Source organism: Cyprinus carpio, chromosome A23, assembly GCF_018340385.1.
Source record: "Cyprinus carpio isolate SPL01 chromosome A23, ASM1834038v1, whole genome shotgun sequence".
NCBI lineage: Eukaryota > Metazoa > Chordata > Actinopteri > Cypriniformes > Cyprinidae > Cyprinus > Cyprinus carpio.
In genome coordinates this window covers 3,534,476-3,558,917 of record NC_056594.1, presented here as the reverse complement: position 1 = coordinate 3,558,917, position 24,442 = coordinate 3,534,476, and the positions used below count along the sequence as shown (strand labels likewise).

At 37.1% G+C, this 24,442-nt stretch overlaps 1 protein-coding gene across 8 annotated transcripts in view; it reads left to right on the top strand.

Moving 5' to 3' along the window:
• Positions 1-24,442, top strand: part of LOC109066631 (ankyrin repeat and SAM domain-containing protein 1A-like) — a 93,823-nt gene that overhangs the window by 42,132 nt on the left and 27,249 nt on the right. For 6 of the 8 annotated variants that reach the window (XM_042712645.1, XM_042712644.1, XM_042712647.1 and 3 more), the window contains 8 exons: positions 591-763; positions 1,160-1,216; positions 2,442-2,562; positions 4,134-4,177; positions 4,874-4,973; positions 9,847-10,346; positions 21,361-21,411; positions 23,960-24,029. In XM_042712645.1, coding sequence (XP_042568579.1) covers positions 591-763; positions 1,160-1,216; positions 2,442-2,562; positions 4,134-4,177; positions 4,874-4,973; positions 9,847-10,346; positions 21,361-21,411; positions 23,960-24,029 — 1,116 coding nt within the window. The remainder of the gene's footprint in view (positions 1-590; positions 764-1,159; positions 1,217-2,441; positions 2,563-4,133; positions 4,178-4,873; positions 4,974-9,846; positions 10,347-21,360; positions 21,412-23,959; positions 24,030-24,442) is intronic. The other 2 variants (XM_042712648.1, XM_042712651.1) reach the window with 1 other exon arrangement.

Here is a 24,442-nt window from a genome sequence, read left to right as displayed (position 1 = left end):
ATAACTTATGATATTTCAAGATCAATTTCAAAGTTAAGAATTAAATTGCATTTAGTACCATGACAAATAAAAGTGAGTACACCGTAAAACCTAATGATTTTACTCAAATTATTTGTGGTATCCGATTAATAAAAAAAAACGAAAAAAAAAAAAAAACATTATTCACAAGTAATATGAACTTATTTATTTGAATCCAATAAAAGCTATAGCAATAGTGCACGCTATACAAATTTACAAAATTTAATAAAAAAAGCATACAGCACACACACACACACACACAGACTATTACAGCAGTTGCATGCAAAAAGCTTCCATGTCCTTGTAGAATTCGTAATTACAATTTACAACATTTAGTAATTATGGCAGAGCATGAATGCAAAACGACTTTTTGAAATGTTTTATCAGTGCATAATGCATTCTGTTATGTGGCCATTTGTTTAATCTGTGATTGAGATTGGTATGAGTCATGGTTCTCATGCAGATGCCGCAGAGTCCGGCTCAGATCTGTAATCAAATGGCTGCTGCTCGTGGTGTCTGTATGCCAGATGTTCTGCAGATGTTGTAATGCGTATGTGTGTGTGTGTGGACAGGGGAAATGGAGCAGCAGGTCAGTGAGCTCATATCCGGTTTGGCTCCGAGCCCTGTGGAAGAGAGTCCGTATGAAGCTCTGTTTGAGGCGTCCTCGTGTGTCTCACTGGACAGTCTGGCCAGCGGAAAGTCTTCGGACAGAGACTCCGGACGACCGGACAGCGAAGCCGGGAAGGTGAGTGTGTGACATATACTTCGGTCTGCAAACATTTGTTGGCTGGAAACAACCAATTACAAGGAATTTAACACACATTCTATATGAATGAAAAGCTAAAATATTTCTTAGCAACTGTAAATATCCTGTTATGAATTATATTGCTTGGCAGAAATAATGAATTTATTATAAAGTTATTATTAATAATGCATTTCAACTATTTATTGAACTTGATTCCCTTTTTTAGCAATGTATCCAGTTGTGTGTGTTTTTGTTTTTGAAATCTGAAGAGTTGGTGTAGTACAATTTCCTCCACTAGATGGAGACTTTGAATAGTGATTTCTTTGAGTCTTTCTTTCTTTAAAAAAAGAAATTTTCAGCATGTTTGATAGTAAAAGAGTTGAATGTTTCTAACAGAAAGAGCGCCATCCTCCGCAGAATCAGCCTGCACAGGAAGAGGATCTCAGCTCTGAGGTAAAATCCCTGTTTAGAGATCCCTTGTTTAAATACCTCTGGAAGAACAGGCCAGTGTTTCCATTTGTTTCCCTGCTGTTTCCAGTATCTGCCTCCTTTATCGTCTGATATTAAATTAAAAATATGCTTCAGTCATCTCTTCAGAAATGAACAAGTAATGCTCACCTTTCTGTATTCAAAATCAGTCATTCATTTTATTTCCTCTTGCAAAAATGTGCAGGGGAGGTGTCATGGTGGTAATAGCATAGTATTTTGCTACAGTATACGGTATAATGAACGATTACTATGATATTTACAGTACATGGTACCTCAAGTTACTATAGTGAATGTTTAAAAAGTAGTATTGGCATGAACCATGAACTGTATTTAATTTCTATATGACACAAGTCTTGTGAGATACATAATGAATAGACAATCATTTGCAGCAGTGCACATGGTGGAGAGCAGAACGGTGAATATTGTGGCGAGAGGTTGTTGAATCTGACTTTCCGCACGTCTACCCAAATCAGACAGCCTCCTCATGAATATTAATGCTGTGGATCTCTGCAACACACAGCAAACCTTCTGTCTGAAGACTCGGGAGTCCATGACCAATACTAAAACACTGCGGCTGGATACAGAGGTTCAAATCTTCTGAACACTTCACTTGGCTTTAACGAACCACCGCTCTGTACTGAAGTAGTAGGACAGATGTTTGCAAAGTTTTTATTATATATTCATGCAGCGTCAGCAAACCGATCACTCATTGGACTGTGTCGAATAAATGTCAGCCATTCAAACTTAATGCTGTTATTAAATGGTCATTATTTTCATAGTACTGCTGCTCGTAAAGTGGTACGGACTGTGAAATAAGCGACTGATTTTTATATCAGCACTTTCTACATCACTGAGTCTCTCTCTCTCTCTCTCTCTCTCTCTGTCTCTGTCTGTCTCTCTCTCTCTCTCTCTCTCTCTCTCTCTCTCTCTATCTCTCTCTCCCTCTCTCTCTCCATGTCTCTCTCCATGTCTCTCTCTCTCTCTCTCTCTCTCTCTCTCTCTCTCTCTCTCTCTCTCTCTCTCTTCTCTCTCTCTTCTCTCATGTATCTCTCTCTCTTCTCTCTCTTTCCTCTCCTCTCTCTCTCTCTCTTCTCTATCTTTCTCTGTCTCTCTCTCTCTCTCTCTCTCTCTCTCTCTCTCTCTCTCCATGTCTCTCTCTCTCTCTCTCTCTATCTCTCTCTCTCTGTAGGCGGTTTACACTAACAGCAGTGTTGATGAACGCGCCGAGCCTCTGGAAGAGGAAGAGCACCCATATGAACTCTTAGTCTCTGCACAGACCAAAATCCCCAACAACACACAGAGCAAAGCAGGTACACACACTTTCTCTTGTTCTGAGACCTGACAGACGCTTCAGAGATTTGCCTCACTTCTTTGTTTATTAAACATGAGCTTATTCACATACACCTTTCTTATATATGGCAGTCTCAAGTAAAATAACAACTACAACATTATATTATGCTAGAACAGATGTTTCTGATTTCTAGTCTTTTTTAAATGATCAAACAGTGATAATAAAACTGTATTGTTATTGACTAAAACTAGTTTACCTTTTTGTAAATTAAAATGATTTATAATTAAAAGCTAGAACTGAAATAAATGTTTTAAGTTAAAGTACAAAAATTACTAAAAGTAAAGAAATAATTAAAATGGTAAAAAAAAAAAAAAAGAAAAAATGTAAAAGCATGTAATAAAGGTGATTTAAAAATAAGCTGACTATATATATGTATGTATATATGTGTGTGTGTATATATATATACAGGGGTGCACATAAGTGGTCCGCGTGCACGACCAAAATAAAAAATGCGCTATATAAATAAGTTCTGACAGCGCATTTGCGTGCCGACTTGGTTGACAGCTGTTAATACACAATTACCATTTTAGATTGACAAACTGTACTATATAAGATTTCTTTTCAAACTGAAAGCATAAATCTAGGCTATCCCATCACGTTTCCAAGCACAATGCAAAACTGTGACATTCATTCACTGCAGCTCGTTAATCTGCAGCGGCGCTAAATCAGGAAGCGCGTAAACGCAACCCGCAAAAATAAAAGCCTGCTGATTTTAAGTTTGAAAATGATGAAATGCTTTTATTTATTTATTTTTGGATGCTTTTATTCAAAGCGACTTACAATTGGGGAATACATTAAGCGATTCTTCTTAAAGAGGCAAACAAAGAAATTAGTAGTACATATTAGCATTTTATTTTTGTTTACTATAAAATAATTGTATTTGTATTTAATACTAGGCCTACCTTTTATTTTTAATAATATTATCACTAATTATTATTTAGTTTATTAGTTTATTTAAAAAAAAACTAGTCGACATACTAAGACTAATATAATATAAAAATAAACTATATATATATAGTATATAATATATATATAGTTATATATATAATATATATATATATATAATATATATACTCATATATATATTATACACACACACACACAATAATAGTACATAATAATATAAATATAACACTAGTTAAATCTTAAAAGTGAAGAAAATCAGTATTTAAATCACACTTTATTTTACAGTCCAACTTTATTATCAAACTATTAACTATGACTTGCCTCAATAAACTCCTAATTAGCTGCTTATTAATAATTAGTAAAGTAGTTGTTAAGTTTAGGTATTGGGTCGGAATAGGGATGTAGAATATGGTCATGTAGAATATGTGCTTTATTAGTACTAATAAACAGACAATATGTTAATAATAGGCATGCTAATAAGCAACTAGTTAATAGTGAGAATTCATCCTTATACTAAAGCGTTACCTGAATCTTACAAGATGTGCCGTTGATTTGCTGTATTCTCTATGTTACTTTGTTACTGATGTGTCTTTCTGTTGAATAACTGGATGTCTTTATCTCCAGATGTGGAGGTCTCAGCCAAGTCTTCGAACAGTGTCCTACCTCAGGTGAGGATATTACTGCTTATTAGGCTTGAGCTTTGTTCCAAACCCTCACTGCCTACTAACGTACCTACAGAGGCAGCTGTCTTATAAGGCAACATCCTAACTGCTAAGTGATTTATAACTCTTAGGAAGCAGCACATATTGCTTCACACAAGCCTCGAGATTCACAATACATTCCAGTAGAGTTTGATATTAGCATGTTTCTAAGCTAATTGCTTTTTACTCGAACAAAACACAAAATACGCAGCACACTCAAGTATTTGAATGAAACATGCTTATTTATAATCAACATTTCTCTTGTTTGCCATCTGGTATGTCTTGTTTTTGATTAGCTTGGCATGGTGCCACCTTTGCAAAAGATACATGTTATGCTGCCTTTGGTTAAAACAAAGTAAATTAGGAGGATTCATTTTGGATTCCATGATGCTTTAAAATGCTACCTGCATTGGAAGCTGTAAGGTTTTTGGAACAAAGCTTTGTTGTTCATTACTTTTTATGCAGTCTCACATCTGTCACGCTGTCCGAACACTGTCTGGTGTGCAGTAGACAGTTAATTATCTTCTGTATGCAGCATCTGTTTTGTGTGTGTGTTTGTGTGTGTGTGTGTGTGTTATAGAGACATTGTTTTTGTGTGTGATTGTGCATCTGACAAAACCTAGACATTCCTTAATGTGTGGATATTGGTGTTATTTTTTGCAGGGAAAGACCACTGCACACATTGACCTGCGACCTTCAGGGTCCAACACAAACACACTGCAGCCGCCTGCACCTCATTTTAGCACCAGACAGACGCCTGGAGGTGAGTGTGTTCTTGTATGAATGCTTAAGGAGCTCACTTGATAATAACACTGTGAGCACTATTCTTTACGGTGTTATTACTCTTGCCATGGATGAATAACAATAACCAGTTGAGTGACAAATACTTTTTAGACTATTTGAGTGACAAATACTTTTTGGGGCAAAAAATGAGATGGGAGGGAAATTGTATTTCAATGCTTTTGCATTGTCTAACAAAACTTTTGTGTTTCCCCAAGAAACGCAACATTTACACGAGAAACGTAGTTCACTCGATAAACCTTTGCATTCCTCGATAAAATTTTGTTTTTGTACATTAAACTTCTATGTTTGTTCTCTAAATGCCATAGTTCTCCATTGTTTTGTTTAATCAATAAACTTTTAAGTTCACTTGTTAAACGTTTGCATTCCACCAATAAACTTTTGTTTGCTCACTAAACATTTGTTTGCTAAATTTTGCTTGTTAAACTTTTGCATTCTTCCAATACATTTTTGCATGTGCTTGCTAAACATTCTTTTTTGTTTGATAAACTTTTGTTAATTACTCAAATTTACTTTTATGTTACCTAACTTAAAATTTTCATTTAACCACTTAAACTTTAATTTTTGCTTGCTAAACCTGCATTACTCTAATAGACTTTTATGTTTGCTTCCTAAACTTTTGCATTTACTCACTTAAATTTCCACATTTTTGTGTTCTCTTGTAAAACTTTTGTGTTCCTCTAGAAACTTTGTGATGAATTTGATAAGAGGAGAGAATATATATATATATATATATGTATGTATGTATGTATGTATGTATATGAGCAAATACAAAAGCATTGAAATATAGGCCTAACTTTTCCTCTTATCTCAAATTTTCATCGCTATATTCCTTTAAGGACTCCATATGATCTAAACCTCACTGATGTCTTTCTTTATTTTTATTTTTTTGTCCTTTGAAACACAAAAGCTGAAATTTGAGAAACATGAGAATGTTCATGCTGCTTCTTTGCATGCAAGTTACAAAAATTGAGCTCCAAAAAACACAACTGAAGTACCACAAAAGTTGTCCAAATGTTTATTTTTTGGGTAAACTATTTCAAAATATCTGCAGTTGTTAACAATTTTGGAGGATTATAATGCAAAAGTGGACACATTTGTTATGTCCCTGTGCATTTGTCCTGATTTGTCTCTGTGTCCCTCTCTGATCCTCCTAAAGTCATTGCTCAGAAATCCTTGCCTAACTTAGAACAATGTTTACTCAGTGTAACACGACTCTAGTAAGCATTACCAACTCAGTTGCTTGCTACATTAAAGGTGAATTCTATGAAGAAATGGTAAGAACAGATATGTACAGCCATTATATCGTAGAATGGTATTAAACTCTTTTTTTAATATGGTTGCGTTTTCATGATATTGTCGAGTGTGATAAACGTCAGTGGAATTTATATTAAAGCCCCACACTCTCCTCGTGTTTCAAAACAAACAGCAGAAGGTCTCTCCTCGTCTGCTTGCCCTTCTCGTCCCTCGTCAAGCTTCATAGACCTCAGCTGCCACCTCCACAGCCGTACTGCACTCAGCACCTGTCAGTTACGCTGCAGGAAATCGGCCTGTAGACACACACTAGCACACACCCAAATAACAAGGCGTGAGCTCGTCGTATCTCACATCACAGTCTCACAGCGAGAGATACACATATATATATAAAAAACCAAAAAGAATATCACACCATATCTCTTTAGATAAAAAATCCACCCTAAGTAGTGCAAAATCATGTTGTGTGTTTTAGACGTCCCTTCCCTCTTTTAATAAATGCTTCTCACTGTTGGCACGCGCTTAGCACTTAGCCGAGGAGATCGCAACAGCTGAACGATGAAGTCAGGCCTGTTACCCTAGAACTTTCTGAGGGGTGACATTACTTCAGTTCATCAGATGTCAGCACTGCTCAAGTGTGCTTGGCTGTGTTTGAAAAGGAAAATCTAGCATACAGCTTGCTCAGTACAACGCTGTACGCACTGTGAAATAGTAGACATTCCCTTATAATGAAAAAAAAGTTTCCTATACATATAAATAATTTGGTCGTGAATTCGCAAAGAATTGCTTCATGCACTACATTATTGACAATATACAATGGACCTTTTTATTAACTTTTCGACTGCACATTAAGACATTGCATAGACAGCAGACTGTGAGGTACTGTTCTTTGGCTTGGAACATGCTCATATTGCATTTATTTCATTGAACATTGGCTGTTTTATCCAGCGCATGCTTGTAGTTACTGGAAACGGGCGTGTTGTTTGAATAAATACTCTTCAATGCTAGTGTCAGTGCTAAAGCCCTGGGTTTGGATGGAGAACAGCACTGACTTCATCTTCTCCAGAGGGTCTTGTTGATTTAAAATGACGTCACAAGTTGCGCTTCGGGTCACAAATGCAAATACAGACTCAAGTCCCGAGGTGCCTCTGTGTGTGTTTTTAGGTGTGTCACTTACATGAGGAAAGTGATTGGACTCATTGTTCTTGCTCTGTGTGTCTGTATGATCCACAAGCACACGTCAGTGCCTCATGGAGTGGGCGGTTTATTCGGTCCCAATGCCTCTGAGAACTTGAAATATGAAGTCCTCAGGAGAGAGTTGTCGAATTGTAGTTTGTCATAAACCAAATATTATAGCTGACTTGAGTTCATTTGAACAGAACCTCACATTGGCATTAAGAAACTCACAAGTTTCCAATGCTCTGGGTTGTCCTTTGAACTCCAAAGCAAATCAAAGGTTAGTCTTGGTCATATTTTTGTTCTCTTTGCGTAGGTTTGCGCACAGTTTTTAAGTTTTTATGGGAGCTCTTTCAGGTAACTACTGTAGGAATGGGGCAAATATTTTCATTCTTGCTATTTATCCATTCATTTTGACAGAAGCTGTGCTTGCATGACTGAAAAATAGCTGTCCCAAGATGTCCACACAGTGCCTTAAAAGGGACTTTGGTGTAACTGTTGACATGTTTTTAGCTAGCTATCTGAATTATAGTAAATCGTTTTTTCTGATATCATATAAAAACTGTCTCCACACACAGATTTTCTACAACACCTCTAAAACAAAATACACATTCACATATGTACTGTTTAACCAATAATTTTCAACAATGTGTTTGTGTACTCGCATACAGAATGTTTCTGGCCTTAGGTTCTGACATGGCTGACTTGGTTTACTTGTCACCAAACACCACACGTAACACCAGGATATCTCTGGTATGGTGGCCGTTTGCCCAGTCGCATGGCTCATATCAGGGACCTGGGGTTGTATTTATCTCTTGAGCCCCTTTCACACTGCGATTCCGGCAAATACACGGGTAATGTGTCCCGAACTTTGTACCCGGGTTGCTAGATTTTGCACTTTCACACTGCCAGTGATTACCTGGAATATGTGCGTGAAAGGGGCTTTGGTGTGTGTTTCGGGGAGACATTTCAAACAAGTGCAGTGAATTTACAGAAGAGAACAGATGCAGACGAGTGATTTTCACGTCGCACTTGCGAATATGGAATATACATTCTCGCCAGAAACCGTCTATTCAAGAGCACATGTGAAACAGACGTGAATGTGGGCCTACTGTACATACTTGTGTTTCTGTAGCGATAGTAAACCCCAGTCCTAAAGGGGGCGATAGAGTTTCCTAAATATCTGTCTAGCTGCAAAATTGCATACTGTCTGAGTAGCATTTGATGAAGATCTTTGCGCCTTTAAAAAAGCATGTTCTATGTAGTATAAGTATGGGATGAATAAAAATTCGGACATACTACATCCACCATGTTGTCATTGTCACGTGACCATCACTTGTGTCACTTTACTGCCTTTAAGTAAAGTCCACTCCCGTAAGTAAAGTGTCCATTAAATGCACACTTCAGAATGCACCCTTAGGGTTGCAGCAGCTTGTTTCTGAGGCAGTACACTCAAAGTGACCTTCTTTACCCCTATAAGGTTCATTTATAATACCTTAATGATACATATTACAACTCTAAGGTGCTGGAGTGCACCCACCCAACAAAGGTTGATGTTATTTTTCAGCAAACTATCTAAAAAAAAAATAACATTTTATAACTTGTTCAGCAAAATTCTTTATAAACCTTTGCTCCGGCATGACACTAGTTGACCTAAAAGAGAAAAGTGAGCGAAGATGGCATTTTTCGCTAATGTGCACTATAGCGCCCCTTGTGGTTACACCGCGAATGCAACTCTCCTTGAAATCAAGCTTGCCTAGAAGTATTCATGTATTTGCCTATAGCATGTTTGAGGCCAGAGAGAGGGTGTAAGAAGAGATCTGTAAGTGTGCTGTTCTGGGAGAAAGATTTTATAATCACAAAACAGGGATTTAATTTTTAAGAACCCAGCTCATAACGGTGTGGCAAAGTGGTGTTTGTGTGAGAGAGAGAGCGAGTGTGTTTCTCTCACAGTCCTCTCTGTGGTATCCTGTTTCAAGCTTGCCACTCATAATGAAGGGAATCCTTAGTGAGGCATAACTTCTCTGGAAGCAAGCCTTATAAAGCTGTCTGCTTGTTAGCAGTGCAACAGAGAGAGAGAGACAGGGAATAGAACAAGCAAGTCACAAACAGATCTCAATGGAGAAAAGTCAGCTGCTCATAGCCTGCGTATGGAATTTTCTAACACGGGCACTTTGGAATTTGGTGAGCCCAACTTACTTCTGCATTTTTTTTTCTGTATTTCTTTCTTAATGTAGTTCTTTCATTCTGCATTTCTTTCCTCCCCTTTTCCAGTCAGAAAACAAACCCAGATCTGTTTCAGGCACTGGACAGTGGTGGAGTGGGCGGTTTCATGTTATCTGGTCTAGATGCAGCTCCACAGTCAGCCTGTAGCTCTCTCACTCTCTCTTCTGTTCTCTTGACAGAGAGCTCATCGCACGGTGAGGATATAAGCGCTGCCGTTCCTGAGCAGTTCACTGGTCTGCTTCACGGTTCCTCGCCGGTGGTTGACTGTCGCGAGGAAGCATTCACACTGCCGTCCTCTGAAGTGAAGTCCGGCGAGGCTTCCAGCACTTCGACATCTGCGAGTTCCGCCCCCCTTCCCCATCCCAAATCGGCAGTCACCATGGAAACCATTCTCCAGGACACTGACCCCAAAGCTATCTACGCCACAGTCCACAAAGAGCCACGGGGTTCGCCAAAACACAACTCACCGGCGCGCGATTCTCCGGTGACGAGAAGGATGCTTCCGCCGGGCGATCTCAAACTAGCACGTAGCCTTTCGAAGTCCGACTCCGACCTGCTGGTGTCCCCACCCGGTGAGGAAGAGACAGGGTTGGGCGGCCGAAGTGAGTCAGTGTCCAACTGTAGCACCACCAAGAGAAGGCTGGAAAAATCACCTTCATTCACTTCAGAATGGGACGAGGTAAGAGCTCCCCCTTGTGGCCTGGATGTACCATCCTTCCTGCATTGTACACAACACACAAATGAATAGAAATAAATCGGAATTTCGAGCACTTTAAATTTTGGCTGGAAATTCCATTGATGGCTGAAAGAGAAATTGAGCGGAAAATGCTAAACAATTGAATTATGTCTTTTGTTATGTATTTTTTAGCACATGTTATTTATAAAGATGATAGTTTTAGGAACATCTTTTTTTTATTATTTTTGGAACATAGGTTGGTTGATGTTAGTATTGCATTTGAGGAATTTTTAGGTTCACAGCTGTTATTAAAATAATATTCAGTGCTTGAAAAATTATTTCAGCCTAGCTTATAAAATATTACACAATATTCTAGAAGTTGTTTCAGTTTTAGATCACATTTAAAAATATTAAATGAGAAAAAAAAAAATTTCTTGGGGGTGCATCACTGAAAGTAGATTTTGAATTTAACTACAAGTGATCAAAACCGATGTAATTCTTACTAACTGCACTAATTCTCTGTACTAATTGTTAGTAGCTGGAGTCCATTGGGAAAATGTATGAGATGCAGGGAATGAATGGTAAATGGTGACCTTTTCAGTCTGTCATTTTTCATTGTGCCGTGATCATCATGCAAAACGGGATCATACAAGCTTTCTCTTTTTCAGTTTAAGATCTGATGTTGTCTGATAGTTTTTCTGGAATTTAAAAACGGGAATTCTTTCTATGGACCAGAGAATTGTCCATTTCTGAAGGTGTTAAAGGAACGCTCTGGTTTCAGGACACCTCGTCTTTGTTATTTCCAGATTTTTTTTCTTTAAGCATTGTTGTGACAACGTTATGTTATTAACGCCTGTAAACCAGTTAAATTTCACACATTGTCCAAGCATGGACGCTTCTGAGAAAGGGGCTGTTGTAAATTCTTTGTTTACATGGAGCTGAACAGGTAGTTTGCCAGACCATTGTCTTGAATCAGCAGAAGAACATAAACTTGTCTCCTTCCCGATGTCTGCATAAGTTCATTATGTCAGATGATGAAAAACGGCCAGACACAGTCTAAACAATAGCCATCTGCTACTTTTGTACCACTAGGTGCATGACAAGCCTCATAGGCTTAGAACAGTAGTCCCACCACAAAAAGGATAGTTTGGTTAATAGCACACTTGCAATTTATGTTGTTGATCAAACTTAACTCAGCATGGAACGTTCCTTTAAAGAATACATGTGGCTATTTCTTTGAAAAGAATGTGAAAGGAAAGTCTGTAATCAGTCCAATCAGAATTAAGCTTCCTATATTACCTTAGCTTTGGCTTGAATCTGAAGATCTAGACATTGGATACAAAGACGGAGGGACTCATGCACAGTTTCCATCACACCTGGCCTTACACTCTTACAGGCGAGACGGTCGCAGGTAATGAAGACTGTTGTCTAACACACTTAAGTATGCAGAGGAATAGCTGAGAAGCATCAGAGGCCATTTTTGTCTTGAGGCCTGTTAGATATGTTTGACTCTTTTCTATCACACAAAATAGACCTATCATGAAAAGTGGCTAGCTGAAACCCATCAAAAGTCTGTATGGGGCATAATCTGTTGAAATGATTCCATTAAATTGATATGCAATGGATATTGATAGGGTGAATTTGCATTTCATGCCAGCTTTAGGCACCTTCTTTCTTTAACCATCGTGTAACACAAATCTAGGGTAGAGTTGTTTTATACCTTTAAACTGTTTTTGGTTTGTGCCGTTATTCGGTAATGCGGTATATCGCGGTAATGAATATGCATGGTATTGTTATCGTGGGCACTTCTAAATACCATGAATAATTATATATTATAAATTATTCAGAATTTGGAATGCATTTTAAGAATACTTCAAGATCAATGCTGTATCTATGCTGCAAGTTTTTTTTTTCCATTTTTCATGACCTTATCACCATGGGAATAACCTTACTCAGCGGGTCAGGAGACATGTCCTCTAACCATAACAGTTTAGTCTGGAAATAGCATGTTGTAGCAGCACCTGTGGTGTTTCTGCTTTCTGTTTGGAGACATTCGATGTGAAATTACGAGAGGTCAGGGAGCAGAGAAAACTCACCGGCTGATAACAAGTTTGTTTTCTTCATTTGTTGACCTGCTCTTTGTCTGTTGAATGTTTTTCTTATTATCTTCTCTTCTGCTCTCGCTCTGTCTCTCACGCAGTTCGAGGCATGTTTCTGTTGCTCATAAGCCAAACATTTGAGATTTGTGTGGAATTTTTCCAGTGTGAGCAGTTGCTATAAAACACACAGTCTCTTTTCCTTTCATACTCCGTGTCCATGTTTGTTACTCTCCCCTGACCTCTGCTGGAAAGGCCTATCTATCTATCTATCTGTCCGTCCGTCCATCTCTGTCTCTGTCCGTGTCTGTCTGTCTGTCCGTCCGTCTGTCTGTCTCTGTTTCTGTCTCTGTCTGTCTATCTATCTGTCTATCTATCTATTAGACACGTGCCGATATTCGGTAATGCAATATATCACGGTAATGAATATGCACGGTATTGTTATCATGGGCACTTCTAAATACCGTGAATAATTTTATATTGTATATTATTCCGAATTTGGAATGCATTTTAAGAATACTTTTCCCATCAACTGGTCAAAATGCACAAATCCGCTGTATGCTGCTTAAAAGACACGTGTGCGCTCTGGTGTAAACAAGCACGCATGAGAAGCACATGGAGGAACACGTGAGAGACTCGCTGAATGAAAGCACATTCACTCTCTTGACAGCAGATGGCGCTAAACTGCAGAAAATGCAGCCGTTACCCTGGAAACCCCATAAATAAAGCAGCTGCTACTTTCTAAAACATATTTAAATCATTTTAAATAGCCATTCAGATTTGTGTATTCGCTATGGTGTTCATCACAGCGCCAAATACTTAAATATTTAGGCTTAATAGGCTATTTATTTTATTTATTTATTTTTTCATTTTAATCTGGACTACATCATGCTCTAGATATTGTTTGAAAGTGTATTGATTCTTTATTGTTCATTCACACTTAACATTAGGGCTTCATTAGTTAAAAATACCCTTAGACTCCAGAGGGTTAACATAAACTGCCAATGGAAAATTATTTTGAACATTCATTAATCTAAGAAAAAAGTTATTTAACCTGTTATACTGTAGTATGATTACTTTTTTGAAACTACGTAAATTTCAATATCGTGATGATACTGTATACCGTGATAAAAGCATTAGCAATTAATCACAACATGAAAATTTGATACAAGCATATCCCAACTATCTATCTATCTATCTATCTATCTATCTATCTATCTATCTATCTGTCTGTCTGTCTGTCTCTCTCTTCATAACATAGTCGAGTGTTGGAAATAACTCATTTTTGAGATCAGATGTGGTTTCGTATCGCAGAATAAGGCAGAAATAATACTATTTTATAGCATTCAGGGCTCCAAACTGCGACTAAAACAGTCGCATTTGCGACCATAAATATTAATTTGCGACTGACGTTTTTGCTGAGGTCGCCACTGGCGACTACCCGCCGAAAGCTCCTCAGGATTTAACTGCTAAAAAAGTTATGCTTTGCTTCATTCTAGCAGCGCCCCGTCTGTGATAAAACGAACTCGGGCCCAAGGTTAATACACACAACTACACCGAGTGTGGACCTGCCACGTGTACAACAGCTTTCAGCCGAGATTGGCCCCATAGAGAAAAAAGCCGTCTGTCAGCCAGAAGTGTTTTGTAGAGACGGCGCGGCTCTGGTCCATTATCTTCTCACCGATGCCGAGACTGAACCGACAGAGACGCGTTTCAGCCAGAATCAGCCCGAGTGTTATTGCTATCTGGGTATATATTTACATCTTATAACTTAAAAAATTGAATGTAATGCCTTTTTCCTAATTGTTTTGCGATCAAATCTTTTGTTATGTTCACGTATTAAACTGAAACGATGCGCATCAAAGTTTTAGTGGAAAAAGAGAGTTTCAGACAGTCCTCATATCTCTGGCGCACATCAGAGCTGACGCAAACCGTCTGATAAACGCAGCTCCGCTGTGCAGCGAGAGAGAAATGACGGAGACGGAAGAAGAGAAAGTGCAGAACATACAGCGTCTATTTCGTGCACAACTTGAACAAACTAGAACAGGTAAAGCTGTCAGCTGTGTGAATATTGGCAATATCGTTAACAATTCTCGTTTATAATAATTACTAAAATGGCTTCTTCTAAACAAGATCTTGGTCTGTGTTCTTTTTATGTGAACAACATCATTATAAGAACAACAACCGCCCACAAAAAACAAAAAAAAAAAAAAAAAAAAAAAAACTCTGTGCTTTGTAACTTTTTAATAAAAAGCACCAGCTTTAAAATTATTCCGAATTCATAACGAAATTCAAACAATGCAGTTTTGGCGCTCCTTAATGGGGCAGGTGCGGTCGCTTTAGCACCTCAGTTCAAGGGCAAGTGAACCCATTTAATCTTTCTCTTCACTAATATAGTACATAGTGAACATGAATTAACATCAAAAGGTAGGCTATTTTATAAGAGAGCCTACAGTACAACTTACTGAAATGTCTCATGTAGGAGGAGCCCAAGCCACACTCAGTGGCCAAGTGATGCTTATGCTCCATGATACTGGTACAGACTCTGTGTAATGAACAGTTCTTTGTGACTGTAGATTTCAAGCTGGAAAAAAAAACATTTAGTTCCCACTTTAAGTGAACCTTAGTTCCCAGGTCATCTACAAGATGGATTAAAATGCTGATAAAGTCAAGAAAAGATGAGACCTAAAACACATGACAGTATGATTGAAATGTTGAAATGTAAATAAATAAATAATAATAATCGTAAAATAAATAAAACACGTTTATTCTGTGGCACCTAAAAAAAATTATTTGGCTCCTAAGTTTTTTCTTATAGGAGCCAATGGCTCCTTACTCGATTTTTTTGTTTGGAGCCCTGGCATTATATACAGTGATAAAGGCAATGTTGATTACCATTGCATTATAAATATATTTTATCCTTATAAAAATACCCAAGATTGCTTGAAGAACACAGACCATGTATTTTGTGCAATCGCATGTTTATTGGCTTCAGGTTTCCTCAGTCATGATTTCTCTATCTGTGTTTTATTCAGCTAAAGCGATCAAGGGATACCTGTGTCCATATTAGTGATTTCCTGGAGCATGACTTCTACTAGGGATGTGCACATCGATGCTGCAGTATCGATATATCGATACTCAGAAACTACAATTGTGGTATCGATACTTAATTATATTAATAATTTCTGCATAACTAAATGTTTTTAGCAGTGTGTGTAGGCTGATCGGGGACGGTGTGTGTGTGATATATAAAAAAGAAAAGCATTCGAGGACGCGGTGGTATGACGTTACACACCGATCGGTCTGCGGCTGCGCAGTGTGACGTGTCATTCACAATCACAACACACACGCACGGTCGCCAGGGCGTGGCCCCACTCAAAACTGCAGTTTTGTCCATTTTTTTCTTGACAATAAGTGCATTTATTAAGATGTGGAACTGCCATATCTCTTTATGACCAGATCAAACTGGAGATTTTTCAGATGCGCACTTCAGCTTCACCTCAGCGTCAGGTGCGAGTCACACGAGCGAGGAAAAGCTACAGCAGCCAAATGAGCTTCAGTAAAACAACTGTGAACTGCGGTCTGATGAGATGTTGTCAGGCTATATATCAGTAAAACACACTTTCCTGTCCCATCAACCATTTTACTGTGTTTATGGCGCACACTCTTCAACGGTACGCAAATATGTGGTGCACACTCTATATCCCTTCATCATAAATAACTGCACAAGAAATATGAGCACCTATATATATATATATATATATACTTTATATATATATATATATATATATATATATACTGTATATGTATATATATACTGTATATATATATACTGTATATATATATATATATATATATATATATATATATATATATACACATTTAAAATTAAAAGCTATATCTATATCTATAAAAAAAACAAAAACAAACTTAAAATTATAACCTGAAAAAAAATCGTTATTGCCAGTATTGCCCATCCCTACAAACTAGCGCCATCAAACGCAGGCGTGCGTGACATCCCTAACTTCTACTATGCATATGTGGAGTTTCTGCGCAAGGGTGCCCTCCGGCTTCCAGTATGAATTAAACAATTGTGTGTACTGCTCACAACACCCTATTTTGGGTAAAAAAATATCAGAAAATAATACTTTTCTCTAAAAAAAAAAAAAAAAAAACAGGATACCCTAAATTATCATCATTGATATCGTTATCACAATAAATATCAGAAATTATCGTGATACATTTTTAAGCCCATATCGCCCATCCCTACTAGCAGCTGTGATTGAAGGTCCTGCAGCCTGTGAGAGCCTCAGGATGAGTCTGGTGTCTGCCTCAGCGGTCTATGTGCAGAGCTGTTTGTTTGCTGCTTCAGTGAGTTGCAGCAGCGAACTAAGAGCCCAGAGCAAATCATGAAGCTTGATTCGCTCTGCTCCCATTGGATTTGTGCTCCTAATGAACACGCTTTCATTGACGAGCCTCAGCGATTGCTTGATTTATGGCATATGATGATGGAGTCAGTCATCATTAAATCAAAATTTACTTTCTTAATACATTAGGCATCCAAAGTCTGAGTCCACATTGAATTTAAACCTGAAAACAAGTCATGCTGTGTAACATTATCATATGCATATGAATGAACATAATATGAAATTTAAATTTTTCCATTTTTTTTTATTAATTAATTTATTTATTTTTTAAAATTGTGATTCAAACCCAAACATTTTTTAAGGGAAATCACAAATTGTTTCTTCCATGTGTTAATATTAACAGTAAACCTCTGATGTGCATCACCCTTTGCTCAAAATTAAGAGGAATTTTTAATTTTAAGATTTCATTACCACAGCTTTTGATAATATATTTGTACTAAATCGTAAATCCAAAATCACTTCAGAACCTTACTCTTGTAAAAATGTTGTTGTAAAAATAAATTATTAAATTGATAAAGTTTTAAGAATTCAGTTGATTAGATTTGATTTTTGATTATTGAAATTCAATTAAACCATTAAAATGGTATCCAGAAAAATAAAATGGAATCTGGTGGAAAAAATAAAACCGGTTTCATAGAACAACATAGATAGTTGTTTAATTGTGTGAGGTTCATGATTTTAATTAATCAGACATGCTTTTTACTAAAAAATACTAAAATTAAATTTTATCATATGTAATCTAGAAAAATCTAAACAGAAAAAAACAATCTAGAAAAAATGAAAATAGAAAAAAACGGAATTTAAGAAAAAATTAAGCATCTCAGTAAAACAATCTCACTCTTCTTTTAAACATTATTGAATATCTTACTTCACTAAGAAATATGTCAAATATCAGAAGTAAAATGATTGCTAGTATGTTTGGTGTTGACTTTAAATCAACATGACAAGCATCTTCTCTGCCTTCTGTCCATCACAGCAGAGTTTCTCTCCATATGCTGTCTCTGTGTTTGGACAGTCAGTCCTGCAGTCCCTAATGTCCAAACAGCAGTCTGTCATCATTTCTGTTGTCTGTTTTCTGTCCGTTTCTCCTCCCCCAGCGGTCACGGCTGGCTGGTCCGGGACACTTCGCTGCCCTGAGTGACAGCGTGTGGGTGCAGGAACACACAGCACCCATCACTTTCACTCTCTCTCTCTGTGTGTGTGTGTGTGTGTGTGTGTGTGTGTTTATCCTCTTCACACACACACAATCTTACACAGAGTCTAATTTTTCATAGAAAGGAGATTTTGACTTGCATGAGGGTCTGTGTGTGGCAGGGGGTTGGGAATGTAAAGCCAGCTCATGCTAATACAGGCTGTCCCAGGATTAGACTGAACGAGAAGCTCTCTGTATGGGCCAGCACATTTAGGAAGGGGAGGTTTTCACTGGATGCAGAGATGCAGTCAGGCCGAGGGAGTTAAAGCGAGTCGCGTCTCCTCTCTACGTCTATGCATTCGTCCATCCGGCGTCCCGTTCCGGCCCAATGGCTGCCACCCGACCAGCGTTTGTGAGTGTGATTGTTTTCTACCTCTCAGCCATTTGGACGCATGACGGCATTGTTTTTTTTAATACAGTCGTCGTGTGCGTGGGAATTAACACTGACGTCTACAAGTTCTCAATGGTGCATGTCTTGGGAGGATCTAAGAATATATTTGGCCGTGTAAAGATGGATGTATTTAGTATGAACACTTAAGAAGAAATGATGAAGGATGTCACTGGCGTCTTGACAGATCTTTTGTCTTTCAGCAGTTGATTTGGTTTTTCTTTTTCTTTCTTTTTTCTTTTTTGTATTTAAACTGTTTGTTATTTCAAAACAATGTTATGATTTAGATTTTCCCTAAACATTTCACATATTTCTGTAATTAGTATGCTAAATATTTTCACTTTTTTTCTTTCTGACAAAACAGTGTTTGGTAATTTGATTTAATTATGTAAACATTTTTACAGACTATAAAACCATATTTAAACATGATAACCAAACAAAACTGATTTTTAGTTTGTCATGCATAAACAGTTTTTTGTCTGTTTTCTGTGATAATATAAATTCCTAAACTTTTTTTAAAAAACTGTTAAACCAACTTGTCTTCAACAATGAGTATAAAAAATAGATTTGCATACATTAGGTTTATTCTTTATTGTCCCAAACTTTTTTTTTCTCCAGTGTTTGCTATGATTTTGACTGACCAATTTGGCATGTATAAGTGATTAGCATACAAAACAGACGTCTGTAAACAAGAGTTCCGCTTTGTTGTGCCAGAACTCTTTTTGCCAGTGTTTGCGATGTAACATAGTTTACAGAGAAAGGCTCTTCTGCTCTGAACCGATCTGAATGGCTCTGTTCCCTCCGGGTCGGCTCGCACCAGTCTTGGCAGGACTGTGGACTTGTTGAAAGAGCTTGGCTCTTTTGTGACTGGTTCTTGCCCCTGTGTCTTAGTCGTTTTTTCCCTTTTGTTCGCCCATGCCAGCCATCCAGAAGCCTGGGCTCTTGGTGGTATGGCACAGCAGTTATGTATTCTGAAGAGGGTCACACACACTCACCCCACGGCTCAGCTGTACTTCAGCTGTCGACCTGCGACTCCACTGTTGTTTGAGCTGTTTACCATGAAGAGGCCCTTACCGGCCCCTCACAATGAATCGTCCTGAGAATCAATAACATTGTTTAGTTTCGAGTGTGTTTATTTCATATTTATCATATTTAAATATATTTTATATTTATTGCACACAATTTTGCAGAGTTGAACTTTTTCTCACTGTCACTGACCTACAGAAGTGTTCTTTTACAACCAATGCACTTCTATTGTTATATTCCTTTTCAAGCAGCTTTTTAGTTATTTTTAGGTGTGTGTGAGAGAGCTGTTTTGCAAACATAAGCAGTATACTGTATGATGCAAGCTCTCTTGCTGATGCAGAAAACAGATAATTATTTAGCATTTATTCAATCATTTATTTCCTTTGCATGCAATATTTCTCAGTTTGGTTCATTAATTGAGCCGCGTGTGATTTTAACACGCTTTGCCTTATTTGCATGCAGCACAGTTAGTCTGGAATAGTTTAAACCTGTCATCCTCTGGAGATCTCCGGCTCTGTTTAGAGAGTCTGAGATAACGATAGGTAGAGATGCGTGAAGAAGCTCAAGTAAGCTCAGGTTTGTTTTAAAAGAGAGATTTTTTTTCTTTTTTTTCTTTTTCTGAGGCTGTTATATCCCATTTGGCCTGTTATTGCCTCTAGATGGCTCTATGTAATGATAATAGTTTTCTGTGCTAAATGTGCTTAATTGTCAATGACACAAAAAGGTATAACTTGTTTCTCTAAGCAAAATTACTTTTGTTTTTTGGATTTTGGGGTGAAATATGACCGGGATTATGGTCTTGATTCACCCATTTACATAAGTGTTCATGTCACATTTGCCCTTATCTGCACTGAAAAATATCACAAGTTGACTTAGACATCAGTTTGTTATTCCTCTTTATTTCGTTTTCAGTTGTGTGATAAGGTCAGCAGCCACACTGATTATATTGAAAAGCACTGATGTAGATAAATATGCAAAACTTTTCATTTTCAAACAAGAGGCAAAGCATTTGTGGCAAAGAGGAGTTTGGGTTCGGGTTTGCTGCTGAAATCTGGTTAAAAGTCAGATTATTTATATCTTAGTATCATTGTATAGATGTGCACTTCACTTTTTCTGTCCCTTGTGCTTGTTTATTTGATTTAACATTTGATGTTTTCTGCTATCAGAAAGGTAGCTTGATTGAGCACGCCGTGTCATTGAAAACCCTCTACACAGACCTTTGCAGATTTTGGCATTATTCAGGACAGAAACAACAAAATATTTTTCAAATTTTCAACTTTATCAGTCATCGTGCAATCAGTTTGGCCTGATTAATACTGATGTTTTATTTCAGATGTTTTGCTACATTTGTTAGCATTATATTAGCCATCTCTGACAAACTCATTTCGTTTGACCACTAGCTGTAACGGTGTGAAAACTTGTAAAAGACAGGAAGTGAATAGCTGTTCATAAAAATATTCAAAATGACAAAAATATGCCATACAAAACAGATATATCATACATAACACATGAATGAAAAATTCTGGATGAGACTGGAATGAAAAAACTTCACTCAGGTTATCCTTAAATTCAAAAATACTCTCCTGTTGTGGATGGAGCCAAAACGGCGTTAACGTCAGGATCAAAGCATTCCCACTTTCCTCTTTCCCAGACTATTCTTTTATTTTATTTTTTTTTGACAGCCATTCAAGTGTTTGTGGGTCTTCAAAGGGTTTATTCCTGGAAACACGGTCACTGAGGTGTCAAACCAACCTGGAGGTCATGTTATATTTAGTTCCCATTAACTGTATTAAAGGGTTTCTCAACTGTGCCATTGTCAAGGGTCAAACTTTGTTCTCCCTCTAAGCAAAAAATAGCAATTGAACAGAAGTTGGTTTTCTCCCTGCAGAGACAGAGGCATTCCCTCTCTTTTCCATGGAGACAGCGGCCGCCTCCGAGAGTAAGACCCTCCACACGTCCCTCTGGCTTCCTGTCCACGTCTGCTGTTCCTCTGCTCTGTGCTGCTGCTCGCCGGTTATTACAGATTCTGCAGAAGAAGAAAAACCTTCTTACTGATAGAAAAGTTAAATGGAGGTGTTCTAATGATTACGTGTTTTGCAAATGAATTGTTTATAATTTTAAAACCTTCCATTGTTGTTAAAGTGGTAGTTCACCCACAAATAAAAACAGTTTACATTTACAAACCTGTAGGACTTCCCTCTGTGAAACAAAGAAGATGTTTTAAATAATGTTGATAACCAAACAGTTTGCTTCACCTTGACTTCCTTTGTATTTTTTGGCCATGCACTTGTCAAAGGAAACTGTTTGGTTACCAACATTCTTCAAAATTTTTGGGTGAACTATCACTTTTACTAAAAATAATTTTTGCTCATTTAAATAACTCTGAAATAAATCAAATATACAGTAAAACTGAGATAAAAAACATTTAAGTTTCTTCCAATTTATAATAAAGGTTGCATAAATAGATTAAATAATAAGTTAAGTTAAATAAATAATAAATTAACTAGTGCTGTCAAACAATTAATCGTGATTAATCGCATCCAAAATAGAAGTTTTTGTTTATATAATATCTGTGTACTGTGTATATTTATTATGTATATATAAAGAAACATGCATACAGCATATATTTTGAAAATATTTACATGTATATATTTACATTCATAAAATGTATGTTATATATTAATATATTTTAATATATAAACGTAACATATTTCTTTCTTAAATATATACATGCATGTGTGTGTATTTATATATACTTAATAAATATACACGGTACATACACAGATATTATGTAAACAAAAACTTTTATTTTGGATGCGATTAATTGTTTGACAGCACTAAAATTAACTTAAATTAAATAATAATAATAACGATAATAATAATAATAATAATAATAAAGCTATATTGAAATATAGAATAAAATAAAATAAAATAAAAACAATAAAATGAAATGAAAAAAATCACTTAACAAAAATAATACTTGAAATGAAAATATAATTTTAAAAGCTAAATCAAAATGTTAATAAATGATTGTGATGTTCCAAACCAGCATGTCTTTCTCTTCTGTGGGAGACAAAAACAAAACAAACATACGGTCTTCTGAGGTCATGTTATAGTTTTTGTATGAAAAACAGACCAAAATTAAAGTAATCACTCACTAAAAATCTTTACATCACACACATGCTTCCATGGTATGAAAGAGAGCAGCGTTAACATTCTTCAAAATATATTCTTCTGTGTTCCACTGAAGAAAGTCAGTCTTACATGTTTGGAACAGAAACGAGGATGAGTCAGTCATGATAGAACTGATCTATTCAGTTAAATGTTTGACCATCACTAGATGTTTGGAAACCTTGTCTTCTTGCAGCTCTCTCTCGGCCAGCTTTTCTTGGCGATGGTGGCAGGATTCAAGCTCTCTCTTCTTTTTTCTGTCTACCGCTGTCTTTTGACCTCGCTACTTTGGATAAGCTGCTGCTCGGCAGCTTTGCTGTCACTTAAAATGAACCTTTTTCTTTTACTAACTCATAGTTCATTACTTTTTCGAATTTCTGCCAGTGCTTAATATCAGCCGCACAGACACATTAACCCCAATTAAAAGAATTTCTGTGCGTCATTTTTAAATGCCTCGTCACCTCCTCCATTGTCTTTATATTACGTAACTCCACTGTTGTCCTGAAGAATTAGGAGCTGCTTCCACACATCAGTAGATTCATCAACCGCTACGGACAAAGATCCTAATCTCACCAATTTGGATACAGCCTCTTTTTGAAGTCATTAAATTTGTTTTTCCTGATTGAATTACTGAATTTCCATACTGAAATGATGAGCCAGACTGTGCTGATGTTACATAATCAGTGTCCTTTCAGTTACCGCAGCAGTCTGTCAGTCACTGAAGGGTGTGGACATCATGATCAATGAATGCTGACTCCAAGTGAAGAGTTGCTTACATGTCATTAGACTTTGCTAACTTTCAGAAACGTCCTGTCTCAATAAATTGCATTGATGTATTCGGATGCAAGGCCGAACACCTTTTCAGACAATGTCTTGTAGTCTGACATTTAACTGGTTGGACTAGTGATTGATGATGGTGACTATATGAAATGACATCCTGGACATGTTCTCTTGTTCTCCTGCATGTTTTCGAGTTTACCTGTATGTCTTGGTGTTTAATTTCTTGGCTATTTGGACTCTAGATTGTCATCCATGGGTAAGCTTGGGTAGGTGACAGACCCACCTATGACTGTATTGGTCAGGGTTGGTGAAACCAAGTATTTTGCTGTCTCTTATTTGCATTATGCATGATTCTTATAACCTTGGGATGATAGATGGTGTTTTCTCAGTCGGATTTGTCGCTGCATTACTGCTTTGTCTGCTCTGCTGGGAAATCATGAATGCAATGTTTTAACATAAATCGCAGCTGCTTTTTTCACATTGCACTGAGGTTAGTGTCTTCATTTGGTTTCATGGTGTTTGTCTTTCGCTTACAGATTGAGAAGATCATGACTCTAATTGGTGCTGGCATCGACTTCTCAAAAGACCAGGAGTGCCCTGCCACAGGTTTGTGACACTGATGCTATTTCAACTTGTCAACTGTGTCTATACACTGCTTTCCTGTTAGTAACATTAGTAACATTTTCAAATCTGATCTTTAGAAAATCTCAATTAGTTTTTCATTGTACGCTATTATGAAGAGATGCCAAAAAGTATTTTTTTTAATTAATTTTTAAACTGTTTTTTGTATTTAATATCGGCCGATTATCGGTTATCAGCAATAACATGAAAATAATTATCAGCTTATTCACTATAATTTTTATGTGTGCATTCCTAATTTCCCCTCTTCTAACAAATAAATAAGTAAGGGATAATGTACATCCAGCCGGTTGTTCTTCTTAGAATAAACCCCGATAGGGTGATCAGTGATCAGTCTTGTATCAGCCTGAAAGGGTTTATTCTGAGATAACAACCGGCTG